Here is a 16,386-nt window from a genome sequence, read left to right on the forward strand (position 1 = left end):
ATGCTGTCAGGTGCATTTATCCTACCCATGAGTGATTATACATTATATATACAAAAGTATGTGGACACCCCTTCAAATTAGTGGATTCGGCTATTTCAGCTGTTGCTGACAGGCGTATAAAATGTAGTACACAGCCATGCAATCTCCAAACATTGGCAGTAGAATGGCCTTACATGAAGAGCTCTGTGACTTTCAACGTGGCACCGCCGTAGGATGGCATCTTTCCAACAAGTCAGTTAATTGAATTTCTGCTCTGCTAGAGTTGCCCCGGTAAACTGTAAGTGCTGTTATTGTGAAATGGAAACATCTAGGAGCAACAARAGCTCAGCTGCGAAGTGGTAGGCCACACAAACTCCCAGAAKGGGACTGCCGAGTGCTGAAGCACGTAGCGGTATAAATCGTCTGTCCTCGGTTGCAACACTCACCACAGAGTTCCAAACGGCCTCTGGAAGCAACGTRAGCACAATAACTGTTTGTCMGGAGCTTCAAGAAATGGGTTTCCATGGCCGAGRAGCCGCACACAAGCTTAAGATTACCATGCGCAATGCCAAGCGTAGGCTGGAGTGGTGTAAAGGCTCTGGAGCAGTGGTAACACGTTCTCTGGAGTGATYAATCCCGCTTCACCATCTGGGAGTCCGAGTGATGAATCTGGGTTTGGCGGATGCCAAGAGAACCCTACCTGCCCCAATGCATAGTGCCAACTGTAATATATGCACGCAGTCAATGTGCGTGCATTTATTAAAACTCCAGATTCTTCTCCCTTTACCATATATATATATATATATATTTTTTTTTTAAAGCTATCTATACCATATTATTATCCTCTCGTTCAGAACACTTGAGGCTATCACAAAAAAATACAAATTCATGAAATGGTGTGCTCTTGTACCTTTGTCGACCTATCGGTCTATGTCAAAGATGTAGTTGCCAGGAGAGATGCTGCGTTTCCTGTAGAATTCCTGAGGGTCAGAGGGGTGTACTCCCCCTCTATCWTCTCATATGCATGGTTCCCTGCTGTCAGGTTCTGCAGGTTTATGAACTSAAAATAGGAAAATAGTGTATAGTGAGACATGATATGATTAACATATCATGCCCCAAGGGTCAATACTGGGGCCCCTCCTGTTCAGCCTGTACATTAATGATCTGCCTTCTGTCTGTACTGGGTCTGAAGTTCAAATGTATGCAGATGATACAGTGATATATGTGCATGCAAAGAGCAAWCAACAAGCTYCACAAGAACTCACTACTGTAATGGTCCAGGTTACAAAGTGGCTCAGTGACTCGTGTTTGCATCTCAATGTGCATGTTCTTCACAAAGAGGGCAACCGATGCTACTGAGCCAGATGTCTATGTGTCAGGGGAGAAGCTCCAGGTGGTATCTGATTTTAAGTACCTTGGCATCATACTTGATTCCAAGCTCTCTTTTAAAAAGTAGGTGAAAAGGGTCATTCAAATAACCAAATTCAACCTAGCTAATTTATGATTTATACGAAATTGTTTGACTACAGAGGTAGCAAAACTGTACTTCAAATCTTTGATACTCCCCCACTTAAACATACTGCTTGCCTAGTTGGGCCCAAGCTTGCTGTACAACATTAAAACCCATTCAGTCTGTCTACAAACAGGCTCTCTGTCACGACTTCCACCGAAGGTGGCTCCTCTCCCTGTTCGGGCGGTGCTTGGCGGTCGTCGTCGCCGCCCTACTAGCTGCCAACGGTCCATTTGTCCTTTTRGTTTGTGTCTGTCTGTTTTGTTTACACCTGTGTCCTATTAGTTGATTTCGGTGGGTTTATTAACCTCCGCTGCCTGCTAGTCTTTGTGCGGGATTGTTTTGCTGTGGTTACTTTGTTAGGGGTGCGTGTCTGCACCACGGGGATTTATTTTCTCACGGCAGTTGTACGGTTTTGGAAGGTGGTTAGGAGTAGAGGTTTCTCCTCCGTGTGTAACGTTAGCATTTATTTCCCTGTGTGTGGCGACCTCGTTTGGGCATGTTCCCCCCCATGTTGTTGTTGAGTTGGGACTACTTAATAAACGATTCTGCCACTGGGACTTCCTTGCTCTCCTGCTCCTGATTCCTGCACCTCCCTCCTTATAGGAGGCACGTAACACTCTCAAAGTGCTTGATAGGAAGCCCAATAGCCATCATCACTGTTACACCCTCAGAAAGCATGAGCTCCTGAGTTGGGAAAYTCTMGTGCATTACACCGACGCATGTCTTGTATTCAAGATCCTAAATGGCCTGGCTCCCCATCCACTCAGTACTGTTGTTAAACAGAAAACCCAAACATATSGCAGCAGCTCCACAAGGTCTGCCATGAGAGGTGACTGTATAGTTCCCTTAAGGAAAAGCACCTTTAGTCAATCTGCTTTCTCTGTGAGAGCTTCCCATGTCTGGAACACACTGCCATCAGACACACGTAACTGCACCATCTATCACACTTTCACAAAAAACATGAAGACATGGCTAAAGGCCAATCAGATTTGTGAACATAATCCCTAGCTGTGTATTGCCGCTTTCCATGTCTGTAGCTTGTGAGGTGTGGAAACACTTTGTTGCTTTTATGGATTTTGTCTTGTTGCTTTTTGTGCTATGTTGTTCTGTCTGCATGCWATGTCTTGCTTGTCCTATGTTGCTCTGTGTGTGCTCACTGCTCATTGATTGTCTGTCCCTGTAAAAAAATAAAAAATAAACTCAACTCAACATATACAAACATGTTCTTGGCCAGATTTGTTTTAGGTGATGCAAAGAGGAAACGTACTATGTTGTGTTCATTTAATTTCTGCTCTGCTAGAGCTGCCCCTGTAAACTGTAAGTGCTGTTATTCTGAAATGGAAACATCTAGGAGCAACAGCAGTTCAGCTGCGAAGTGGTAGGCCACACAAYCTCACAGAACGGGACTGCCGAGTGCTGAATTCTGTCCTTGGTTGCAACACTCACCACAGAGTTCCAAACTGCCTCTGGGTGCATATTTTACAGTTTCACTATAAACAACACTATAAACAACACCTTGCTCCACTGTTTGATAGGTCCCACATGACTGTGTAATTGATGTAGATGACACATTGGTGAATAAACTACAGTATGCTTTAAATACTGCACTGTAATCTGCAGAAGACAATTAATCTACACTGGCAGTCAACGAACAGTGGGAAATACTTCACTGGCTTTAGGTAAATTGAAGTCTACATTACGCTATCGATGATGCAATAGAGGTGGTCATATACATCTGTTTTGGTGTACATGGCATATCTGTCCACAGGCTGATCCTTATGTTCTTTCAAGAAGAGGTGTTTAAACACCATCAGGTTTTCCTCTTTGAAGGTCTCCATCATCTCGTTACTCAATCCAAAAGATGCAGAGGAAAACAAACATGTAATAGATACATAAATGAATTCTGCATAACACAAACCATTTCAGATTATATTTGATTWAAAAAWAAAAAAAATTATACATGCTCATTCTAGGAACATCCATAATAGTGAAATCCCACTTTATTGCCCCACAGTTTTAAGTTTGAATTTTGTATTTCACATGCACAAGTACAGTGAAATGGCTTTCTTGGAAGCTTTAACCCCAACAATGCAGTAATCAATAACAATGTAGTACTAAAAATAACAAGGTAGAACAAAAACACACAAGTTATAAAAATAAGAATAAGAAGAACAGGATAAAGTAAGTAAGCATACTATATACAAGGTCAGTTCTAGTACCATATTTACAATGAGCAGGGATACTGGATCAATAGAGGTAGATATGTATAGGGGTAAGGTGACTAGGCATCAGGATATATGATAAACAGAGTAGCAGCAGCGCATATGAAGATTGTATGGGAGTGGGTGTTTCAGTATAAATGTATGTGGATATTATATGTGTGTGAGCAAATGGTTGTGTGAGTTTTTGTATGTGTGTTGGAATATCAGTGTGTGTAGTGTGTAGGGCCCTGTGAGTGTGCATAGAGACAGTGCAAAAAATAAAGAGTGRGTAGGCTGTCTCATTGTCGCCGGTGATCAGGCCTAACACTGTCGTGTCGTCAGCAAACTTGACAATGGAGTTGGAGTCGTGCGTGGCCACGCAGTTATGGGTGAACAGGGAGTACAGGAGGGGAATAAGCACACACCCCTGTGGGGCCCCTGTGTTGAGGGTCAGCGTGGCGGAGGTGATGTTGTCTACCCTCACCACCTAGGGTCGGCCTATCAGGAAGTCCAGGATCGTTGCAGAGGGAAGTGTTCAGTCCCAGGGACCTAAACTTGGTGAATAGCTTGGACGGGACAATAGTGTTGAACGCTGAGCTTGAGTCATGAACAGCATTCTCACATACTGTAGGTGTTCCTTTTGTCCAGGTGGGAAAGGGCAGTGTGGAGTGCAATAGAGATTGCATCATCTGTGGATCTGTTATGGCAGTATGCAAATTTCAGTGGGTCTAGGGTTTCTGGGATAATAGTGTTGATGTGAGCCATGACCAGCCTTTCAAAGCACTTCATGGCTACAGACTTGAGTGCTACGGGTCGGTAGTCATTTAGGCAGGTTACCTTAGTGTTCTTYGGCACAGGGACTGTGGTGGTCTGCTTAAAACATGTTGGTATTACAGACTCGGACAGGGAGAGGTTGAAAATGTCAGTGAAGACACTTGCCAGTTGGTCAGCYCATGCTCGCAGTACAGGTCCTGGTAATCCGTTTGGCCCTGCGGTCTTGTGAATGTTGACCTGTTAAAAAGTCTTACTCACATCGGCTGAGGAGAGCGTGATCACACAGTCGTCCGGAACAGCTGGTACGCTCATGCATGTTTCAGTGTTATTTGCCTCGAAGCGAGCATAGAAGTAGTTTAGCTCGTCTGGTAGGCTCGTGTCACTGGGAAGCTCTCGGCTGTGCTTCCCATTGTAGTATGTAATGGTTTGCAAGCCCTGCCACATCCGACGAGCGTCGGAGCTGGTGTAGTACGATTCGATCTTAGTCCTGTATTGACACTTTGCCTGTTTGATAGTTCGGCGGCGGCATAGCGGGATTTCTTTTAAGCTTCCGGGTTAGAGTCCCGCTCCTTGAAAGCGGCAGCTCTAGCCTTTAGCTCAGTGCGGATGTTGCCTGTAATCCTTGGCTTCTGGTTGGGGTATGTACGTACGGTCACTGTGGGGATGACGTCCTCGATGCACTTATTGATGAAGCCATTGACTGATGTGGTGTACTCCTCAATGCCATAGGAAGAATCCCGAAACATATTCCAGTCTGTGCTAGCAAAACATTCCTGTAGCTTAGCAACTGCTTCATCTGACCACTTTTTTATTGACCGAGTCACTGGTGCTTCCTGCTTTAATCAGGAGGATAGAATTATGTCCGGATTTGCCAAATGGAGGGCAATCGAGAGCTTTGTACGCGTCTCTGTGTGTGGAGTAAAGGTGGTCTAGAGTTCTTTTCCCCCTGGTTGCACATCCTGATAGAAATTTGCTTAAACAGATTTAAGTTTCCCTGCATTAAGTCCCCGGCCACTAGGAGCGCTGCCTCTGGGTGAGCGTTTTCCTGTTTGCTTATGGTGGAATACAGCTCATTGAGTGCAGTATTAGTGCCAGCATCGATCTGTGGTGGTATGTAGACAGCTACAAAAAATACAGATGAAAACTCTCTTGGTAGATAGTGTGGTCGACAGCTTATCATGAGATACTCTACCTCAGGCGAGCAAAACCTCGAAACATCCTTAGATATCGTGCACCAGCTGTTGTTTACATATATGCATAGTCCTCCACCCCTTGTCTTACCAGACACCGCTGTTCTATCCTGCTGATAGAGTGTATAACCCATCAGCTGTATGTTGATAATGTCGTCGTTCAGCCACGACTCCATGAAGCATAAGATATTACAGTTTTTAATGTCCCGTTGGTAGTTTAATCTTCCTCATAGGTCGTCGATTTTATTTTCCAATGATTGCATGTTAGCTAGAAGAATGGAAGGCATGGGGGGTTTATTTGATCGCCTACGAATTCTCAGAAGGCAGCCCGACCTCCGTCCTCTTTTTCTTTGTCGTCTCTTCACGCAAATGACAGGGATTTGGGCCTGTTCCCCGGAAAGCAGTATGTCGATCACGTCGGGCTCATCGGACTCGTTAAAGGATAAAAAAGCTTCTGCCAGTTCGTGGTGAGTAACCGCTGTTCTAATGTCCAGAAGTTATTTTCTGTCATAAGAGACGGTAGCTGCAAAATTATGTACAAAATAAGTAAAAAAAATAAGTTACAAAACAACGCAAAAAAACTAACATAAAAACACAATCGTTTAGGAGCACGTCAGCCATCTTCTCCGGTGCCACATACATAATGAAGCTGGTTGAGAGAATGCCAAGAATGTGCAAAGCTGTCATCAAGGCAAAGGGTGGCTACTTTGAAGAATCTCAAATCTAAAATATATTTTGATTTGTTTAACACTCTTTTTTCATAGTTTTGATGTCTTCACTATTCTACAATTTAAAAATAGCACAAATTAAGAAAAACCCTTGAATGAGTAGGTGTGTCCAAACTTTTGACTGGTACTGTATATAGGCTTTTTATACTCCGGACTCCGATATTACTCCTCTTAATATTTCTATATTACTTAATCCCATTATTTTACTTTTTAGATTTGTGTGTATTGTTGTGTATTGTTAGATATTACTACACAGTTGGAGCTAGGAACACAAGCATTTCGCAACACGAAAGAGTCCAAAAGGTACAGAACGGCAGGCACCTCTGCGGAGGTCATAGCGGTACTTCTTGTACTTGTTCCTGTCTTGAGCCGTAGCCTCAGGGTTGTCTGCGATAGCCCTGTTTACGTAGCCCTATCCTTTAGTTTAGCGCCAACCTCAGTGTTAATACAGGGCTTTTGATTGGGGAAGCAGCTGTAATAATAAATAAACAACATCTTCATCATTGTCTTCATCATCGTAACACTTTGATAGGTTATGCCTACTCAATTTCTTTTTACATAATTGGAATGGCGACGGTTTATTACTTACCTGTATTCCAGAGAAGCACCTGCCCACTCTATACAGAGCAGCTTGTTTAACATGTGAAAAATCGAATTTATTCTGTCAACATTGGACAGAACAGGGAAGGAGACACTCAATCACTGTGACTGTCATTCTCGAGCGGCATTCTGAGGTTTACCTGTTTTCCCAAAACAAAATTAAAGTTCTCTAATACAGTAGGCCTATGTTACTGATCAGCTTAAGTTTCATGCATGTAATTTCCTAATCTAATTGTCATAAAATCATAATGAAACTTCAGAAAATAAGGATAAAATCAAATCAAATCAATTTATATAGCCCTTCTTACATCAGCTGATATCTCAAAGTGCTGTACAGAAACCCAGCCTAAAACCCCAAACAGCAAGCAATGCAGGTGTAGAAGCACGGTGGCTAGGAAAAACTCCCTAGAAAGGCCGAAACCTAGGAAGAAACCTAGAGAGGAACCAGGCTATGAGGGGTGGCCAGTCCTCTTCTGGCTGTGCAGGGTGGAGATTATAACAGAACATGNGCATACTTAAATTCACACAGGACACCGGATAAGACAGAAGTACTCCAGATATAACAGACTGACCCTAGCCCCCCGACACACAAACTACTGCAGCATAAATACTGGAGGCTGAGACAGGAGGGGTCAGGAGACACTGTGGCCCCATCCGATGATACCCCCGGACAGGGCCAAACAGGCAGGATATAACCCCACCCACTTTGCCAAAGCACAGCCCCCACACCACTAGAGGGATATCTTCTACTACCAATTTACCAACCTGAGACAAGGAAGAGTATAGCCCATAAAGATCTCCGCCACGGCACAACCCAAGGGGGGGCGCCAACCCAGACAGGAAGATCACGTCAGTGACGCACCCCTCCTAGGGACGGTATGGAAGAGCAGCAGTAAGCCAGTGACTCAGCCCCTGTAATAGGGTTAGAGGCAGAGAATCCCAGTGGAGGGGAACCGGCCAGGCAGAGACAGCAAGGGCGGTTCGTTGCTCCAGAGGCTTTCCYTTCACCTTCACACTACTGGGCCAGACTACACTCAATCATATGACCTACTGAAGAGATGAGTCTTCAGTAAAGACTTAAAGGTTGAGACCGAGTCTGCGTCTCTCACATGGGTAGGCAGACCATTGCATAAAAATGGAGCTCTATAGGAGAAAGCCCTGCCTCCAGCTGTTTGCTTAGAAATTCTAGGGACAATTAGGAGGCCTGCGTCTTGTGACCGTAGCGTGCGTGTAGGTATGTACGGCTGGACCAAATCGGAAAGATAAGTAGGAGCAAGCCCATGTAATGCTTTGTAGGTTAGCAGTAAAACCTTGAAATCAGCCCTTGCCTTAACAGGAAGCCAATGTYGGGAGGCTAGCACTGGAGTAATATGATCAAATTTTTTGGTTCTAGTCAGGATTCTAGCAGCCGTATTTAGCACTAACTGAAGTTTATTTAGTGCTTTAGAATGTATTTCTGTGAGCCATCTTTAACAAACATCAATGAATCACACATTTTACAGGAAATGTCTCCTGTGTCTCATATTCCTTTGATTTATTTATAGAAGGCCTACATTTTCAAGATCTCAAATATAAAAAGTACTGGGACATCAATTATCAAAATAGCAGGTATTAAAGTTCACTTTCTGATAATAAGTAACACCGTTGTACCACATTACACATTCATGCCCTTTCACAATAAGAAAATGTATCTATAGTATAACAACACTCTAGTCTATAGAGTAAAAACATTAACCATTTCAGCGTAGGTCTACCACAGTTTGTGACTACAGTTTGTGTGCCTTAAAGCATATGCTGAACCATTAATTCCAGTGTTATGTGTCAATACAGAGAAGTTGTCTTCTGATGCTCTGGGCTCCTTACAAGGAAACATCTCTACTGTAGCTGCCATGGTGTGGCATGTTGATGCCAGTCTCTCATGAAGAACTCATACCCCCATAATTCATGGTGTGGCATGTTGATGCCAGTCTCTCATGAAGAACTCACACACCCATAATTCATAGGAAAGGAGATGAGCAGTAGTGTTGATGGAGAATGATGACCTACAACTTTAGTCCAAGTTCAGAATAAAGTGTACCTATATCTCAATCCGTCTCTGTGGGTAAGGGGCATCTTATGAAAGATGACTTGATAGGAGCAGAGTCAAATTCATGAAGGTACAGCTTATGATTGAGACATGATTAGTAAGTAGTTACTTGTATGGTTTCTTCATTGAATTCGAAATAAGCTTGTCCAGCTTTCTAATAACCCAGAGTATAATGTAAGGCATGTAATACACTTTACGAGTTGCTATTTGATTGATGTATCACTGAACTAAAACCCTTGCGAAAACACATAAACTGGTACAAACATACAAACAATAAAATTGAAGTGTGAACGTTTGTGATGAGTAATGATGTGGGAGACATTCCAGGGCAAGGGGCGGTCCTCAGTAAGATTTCGGTGGGGGCCGAGGCGAGAGGTCCCTGTATGATGTGGAAGTGGGGGTGATGGAGCGTGACCTCAGGGGCTGGAAGTTGGCGTCCCCTCCGCTGATCGCTGTGCTCCCGTGTGGTCCAGCATCCATGTTAGATAAGGCCTCCTGCGGCAGGTGGGGAGCCCCTGGGTCTCCAGGCCTGGGCAGTTTGGACGAGGCCTGGGATGAAGACACAACCATGCTATCCCCTCCCATGGATGATGACACCTCCTTCCCTTGGCTGGAGGCAGTGGGTAGGTTGAGGGATCTTAGTGCGTCAGAGGTGGATGGGCTCCCATCTCCGTTGTACGGCATGGTGGATGCCAGGTTGGTCTCATATGACAGCGTCCTGGACAGGTCTTTAGCAGCCCTGGATGTGTCCTGGGTTGGCAGGAAGCCCGAGGAGGAACTGGATGCCCCTGCTGTAGAGGACCCAAGGGAGATGGTCATGATAATGATTCTAAGACGGTGTTAGCACACTGAGCTAAAGCCTATTAGCTTAGGGAGCTAACACAAATATTCAGGTCTCATGCAAGATTACTCGTCCCTCAAGTGTGGTTCACTGCAGTACTTTCATTATATGAATTCAAACAAATTATAAAAAACAACACACCGTACCTCTGAGAGCCTCTATCCTCTCGTTCTTCACTTTCTGCACCTCATCAGTGATCTTGGTGATGATGAAGTTGAGGGTACGTCCTTGCTGGATGGACTCGACCAGGGCGTCCAGCCCCCGAGGGTTCTCAGCCAGGTAGTCCAGCAGCATGCCCGTCCGTTTACTCTGCGTGCTCCTGCAGCTGATCTCCTCTGTGTCGTCCCGCGTAAGGATCTTGCGCGAGCGCAGGTAGTCAAAATGGCGGTCGACCCGGATCTTGTCACAGAGGTACGGTCGCAGCCTCGTTAGGACCTGTACAGAGATGAGCAAGATGGAAACTGTGGGTGTTTTGTGTTGTGTTGAGGGTTGGGTTCTGGACAATCTGTATGTTGTATGGGGACATACTTTGTTAATATGTGTTTTATCAAGTGTGTGTGACCAGGGGACTGACTGCTGATGGCAATACTGTAACTGTACTGAAGGACAGGTAAACATGTCTGGACAAAGAATAATTAGAGGAAGGGTATGCCTTTGTTGATCATTATGAGAAAGGGGTTAGGTATATGCACATCACATCATTACTCAACTTTATTTACACTATACACACATTTAGGCTACTGTAAAAATTGGGTAGCCTATAGAGCATGGATGCTCAAACGTTTGGGCTTCGTACATAATCTGAGTTGTGGGCCACGGGCCGGACAAATATACATTGTTTATTTAGAATTATAAAAAGGTAAACAATAGCTTTTTTTAGGGTCTTGAAATAATACTTTTTTGAAAGTAATTACACTTCAAACATTATCCAATCGTAGCCATATAACTTGACACCTAAGAACACATTCTGATTACCAGTATTAAATATGTATTAAAACATTCACCATTGTTGTTTCCACGTAATTACAACCAAAAAGATATATGTGAAGATGTTGAATCATCGTGGAAAACTGATTGGATTTGAAATTTCATCTTTTCTTCACCCAACTTTTAACCTAAATCCAATGACATGGTGACATTTTTGTTGATTTCACATTGAATTCATGTTAGTTGACAACTCAACCAAATGTAAATCAAATCTAGACATTGAACTGACATCTGTGCCCAGTGGGAAGGCTTTGGGAGCCCTAAACTAGTGAGAGTGAGAGTGACTAACAAAATCTATGGAGGCCCACTGGAGGTCAGGGCCCGTCAGTAATTTGGCCACTACAAGGTTTAGAGGGATGGCTACACTAACTTACCTAGCAATCTATAACATGTTAGATGATATGGGCTAATTGATTTGACTGTATYTGACTGAATTAACAAGAGGAACATTTCTAATGAACTACCAAATTTCGAAATTGCATGTTGTGTGTTCTAATATGATATCTCTCAACATTAAGTTGAGACCCTGACTGACTTCCTAAAAATAAATAAAATAAAACATTTGGACTCTGTGTCCCCCTAGTGCCCTGGTTTGGTCGGCCCTGCTAGGGTGCGGCATAAGTTGGTTACTTTCACTTCTTCATTTTGCGCATTTCTACATTTAAAGTTCCAATCTCTATAAGTTAACAACATTCTGGCAAATCYTTATTGTAAAACAGACTCCCTGACAGTTGAATTGTTAGTCAGACAAATAGGCAACTTACCTCCTTTTTAATATCTGCCATTTCATCTTCTGTCAGGTGAGGAACATCCATTCTACCTACCCTACCGAAGCCAAGGTGTCAAATTCAAGTCTTCCGGGTACTTTCAGAAAATAAAAAGGCACACTAAAAAGACTTACATCAAAAGATAGGCTCCCGTCCACGAATATTATATTTTCCAGTGTGTAACTCTAATAGCCTATATTTGCGGATACAAAACAAAAGCTTCGACTGCCCCAGTACACGAACGTTTCTCATCAGGGGAACCGCTGCAAATTATTACTTCCTGATTCCATGAACGGGTTTACCCAAATCATGTGCGGGCAAGTGAACGATGAGTGAGTGCTTTTCATTCAATAACGCTACTTGTACTAGCACACCACCAGTTAATTCCCCTGGTGATAAACCACATATTCCAGTGTTCAAATAATGTAATTACCATAATAATTTATGTGCGGTTCAATTTAATTATTTATTTAATTACCATTATATTTTTTACTAAACACTTGCAAAAAATAAATAAATAGAATGTTCTTTCATAAAGAGACCTTGGGATGGGGCTATAACACTAAGCAATAGGCTATCATATCAGTGCCACTGAGGCAAGTAGGGGTGTACTCACTTTTGTTGCCAGCGGTTTAGACATTAATGGCTGTGTGTTGAGTTATTTTGAGGGGACAGCAAATTTACACTGTTATACAAGCTGTACACTGACTACTTTACATTGTAGCAAAGTGTCATTTCTTCAGTGTTGTCACATGAAAAGATATACTCAAATATTTACAAAAATGTGAGGGGTGTACTCACTTTTGTGATATACRGTAAATACTGTACATCTACCAAAGAAAGGTTTGTTAATTGCTCACTTCAATATATGCAGTTTAAGGAACASAATTCATGAAATATGTTGTCTAGTGCAGTCAAACAATATTCATGTATTGGCAATATCAGAGACTCACTTGGACTCTTCTTTTGAGGATGCTGAGATCTCTATACATGGAGACAATATGTTCAGGAGGGACAGAAATAGATATGGAGGTGGTGTTGCAGTTTACATCCAGAGTCATATTACAGCAAAACAACATAAGGACTTGATGTTGAATGGATTAGAGGCGCTATGGGTACAGGTGGATTTACCACATTTGAAACCTATACTAGTTGGTTGCTGCTATAGGCCACCTAGTGCTGATGTCAAATATCTTGATGTAATTTGCGAAATGTTGGATAAGGTATCTGATGAAAATAGGGAAATATATATTTTTGGGGAGATATGAATATTGAGTTTTTAAACACCAACTGTCCAATGAGAAAGAAGCGTATTTCTGTTGCCAGTGTATGTAACATGACCCAAGTTATGACATTACCAACGAGAACGTTCACTGATAGGTCCGGTATCACATCATCAACTTGTATCGATCACATTTTTACTAACATGGCTGAACATTGTTCTAAAGCTATATCAGTGGCACTAGGTTGCAGTGATCATAATTTGGTTGCACTCACTAGGAAAACTAAAATACCAAAGGCTGGCCCTAAAATAATCTACCGCAGGTCCTACACATGGTTCAATCAGGACTCATTTGTGGATGAGATTAAGAATGTGCAATGGTTAGAAGTGTGTAGTAAGGATGATCCTGAAATATCACTAAGTTTGGGTGCCCCGTGGATTGATGATGAGCTGAGAAATGTAATGATTCAATGTTATGATGCCAAAAAAGTAGCAGATAAATCTGGCACTCTGTTTGATAAGCAAAGTTATTGTAAATTAAGAAATCTTGTGACCAAGCTAAACAAAGGAAAGACGGGATTCTATCAGCACAAAATTTATAGAGTAAAGGGTGATGGGAAAAAGCTGTAGAGAACGTTGAAGCCTATTATGGGTAGGAATTCGAACATGTCCCCCTCTTTTGTTGAATCAGAGGGTATATTTATTACAAAACCACATGACGTCGCAAGCTACTTTAATGAATATTTTACAGGCAAAGTGGACAAGTTGAGGAATGCTATGATTCCAACTGATGGCTCCATGTCATATACCCTTATAAAATATTGTATCATGAAGGAGAGGCATTGCATGTTTGAATTTCATCAAGTAGAAAGGGAAGAGGTAGAAAAGATGCTGTTGTCTCTTTTGGATGACAAGTCGCCTGGTACAGATAATCTAGACACCAAATTGCTTAGTTACAGCTAACCAAATATCTACCCCAATCGCTCATATTTTTAACAAGTGCTTGTTGTATGGAGTGTGCCCAGAAGTCTAGAAAGAGTCAAAAGGTTATTTCACTACCTAAGGATAAAACATTTGCATTCACTGGTCCTAATAGTCATCCTATAAGCTTGCTGCCTGTGTTAAGTAAATTATATCTGTACAAATCAAGGATTATTTCTCATGTAATGGTCTGATAACGGGTTTCCAGCATGCATACAAAGAAGGGCATTCTACGAGTACGGCCTTAGCACAAATGACAGATGATTGGTTAAAGAGTATGGATGACAGGAAGTTAGTTGGTGCAGTGTTGCTAGATTTCAGTGCTGCTTTTGATGTAATTGATCATGAACTGTTACTAGGTAAACTCAAATGTTATGGTTTTAAGTCTGCAGCTCTATCCTGGATGGAAAGCTATCTATCCAGAAGGCAAAAAGTGTTCTTTAAATGGTAGCTTTTCAAACAGTAAAGATATACACTGTGGTGTTCCTTAAGGAAGTTGCCTAGGCCCACTTCTCTATCTTTATTAATGATTTACCTTCAGTAATGAACAAAGCAAGAGTGGTCATGTATGCTGATGACTCTACAATGTATAGCGCAGCATCAGAATGTAATGAGCTGTGAACTAAGAATGGTGTCTGAGTGGGTTGATATGAACAAATTGGTGTTGAACATTTCTAAAACTAAATGTATTGTATTTGGTTCAAGATATATGCTTGTTGATGATCCTCAATTGAATTGTGTCTATAAATAGAACGCATGGAGAGCAAGTGAAAAAAACTAAACTAATAGGCGTCATGTTGGACGCAGCTTTATCATGGTCCGAACATATAGATAATATTGTTATTATGATGGGTAAGGGAATTGCAGTCACAAGAAAATGTTCAGAGTATGTAACATTTAGCACACTGAATCAGGTGATTCAATCCTTGGTCCTATCACACTTAGAGTACTGTCCAGTTATATGGTCATCTGCAGCAAAGAAAGATATAAAAAAGCTCCAAATGGCTCAAAACAGGGCTGCCAGATTAGCTCTTCGTTGCTCTAACCGTATGAATATTATCCAAATGCATCAGAATCTCTCATGGCTTCATGTCAAAAACAAATCACTATCTAGTCTTTTGATTTTCTTTAGGAATGTTATATTTTTCAAAAAACCAAAGTATTTTTCAGTCCAGTTAGTACATTCTTGCAACACGCATAACCACCAAACCAGACAGGCAAATTCAGTGCAGCTAAAAACAACCCCAAGCCAAGGACAAATCGCCTTAAATCTACAGCTTTATATGGAGCCGATAGACCATATGCGATAGACCATATGACTGGACTGGAAATAGAAAGCATCAACTGAATGTTAAATGTGTTTCCTGTCAGGTATTTTAATTATCTGTATTGTCTAATTGTTGAATGTTTGTGAAGTCTTGATTGTGGTTGTTTGTTAATTGGTGTTGGACCCCAGAAAGATTAGCTAGCGTTATGGCATTAGCTTATGGGGATCCTAATAAAATATTACAAGTACAGTACAGGCTTGGTTTGAAAATATGTTCCTCCATGACATGAGAGCAGTACAGTTTACAGTCCTCACAGGAACAAGCCAGGCAAGGGRTATAAAATAGTGAACAAAATAAACTCCCTCAAAACACAACTAGCTCTCTTCTCTGTGTTAGGAAACAGCCTAGAGACCAGACTGTATTGTGATTAGCAGCATGTGTTTAGCGGCAGACCATGTTTACTGACGAGTCAGCAATCGGGAATGTCAGACCAGACAAACACTATGTTCCTGTTCTGAGTGCCCATTGCATGCAGCGAAAGGAAAGGGACCCAAAACGAGGAAAACTCATTTATAGAAATGATGTAATAAAACTAGATTTGCAATCACATCATGAAAACGGACGCAAAGCCACTACAGACATTCCTGTGTACCTTATAAAAGGTGTCAGTCAGACCCATAAAAATTTTCAGTATTTTCAAGCCACCTTCTCACTACCTACGGTCCAGTGGCATGAGGGAGGATTATTTATTTTTTGATGAGCATGCCCTTATTTCTATTACAGCATATTGGATGACTGTCATTCATTTTCCATTCACCCAACTTAATGTAACATCGATAGGTTTAAGCTACWTCATGATACTCACATGTTCCCTATACCCWTAATGAGGTTGCTACAACCTAGCCTATGAATGAAAGTTTYCAACGTAGGTGCACAGGTTGAGAGAGATTTAAGTAATCAAGGTGACAGACATTGACACATTCAATAACACCTTGCACAATCTGCCTTGGATCTAGTTGATCTAGGGTGTCATTAGTCCACAGTTGCAAACAAGAGTTTCTATTGGACAAATTCAGGTATGTTTATCCCRGTTTCGTTCCGTTTGCTTCCGTTTAATAAATGTTTTTCAACAAAATCGGAGGAATGAATACACCCCTGATCACATGTAAACACAGCTCACTTTCATAGCAGCCACATACAAACAGCATAKTCCCTTTGATTGTTGGATAATTCCTTCTCACATCAATGC

At 42.0% G+C, this 16,386-nt stretch overlaps 1 protein-coding gene across 1 annotated transcript; it reads right to left on the reverse strand.

Annotated features, from left to right (window-relative positions):
• Window positions 1-8,493: 8,493 nt before the first annotated feature.
• LOC111957270 (B-cell lymphoma/leukemia 10) lies at window positions 8,494-11,997 on the reverse strand. Its single transcript, XM_023978052.2, has 3 exons — window positions 11,664-11,997; window positions 10,059-10,347; window positions 8,494-9,862 (listed from the first exon to the last, which is right to left on the reverse strand). The coding sequence occupies exons 1-3, from the start codon at window positions 11,712-11,714 to the stop codon at window positions 9,414-9,416; spliced, it is 789 nt and encodes a 262-aa protein (XP_023833820.1). The 5' UTR covers window positions 11,715-11,997; the 3' UTR covers window positions 8,494-9,413.
• Window positions 11,998-16,386: the final 4,389 nt, after the last annotated feature.

The sequence above is a fragment of the Salvelinus sp. IW2-2015 genome, linkage group LG32 (assembly GCF_002910315.2).
Source record: "Salvelinus sp. IW2-2015 linkage group LG32, ASM291031v2, whole genome shotgun sequence".
Taxonomy (NCBI): domain Eukaryota; kingdom Metazoa; phylum Chordata; class Actinopteri; order Salmoniformes; family Salmonidae; genus Salvelinus; species Salvelinus sp. IW2-2015.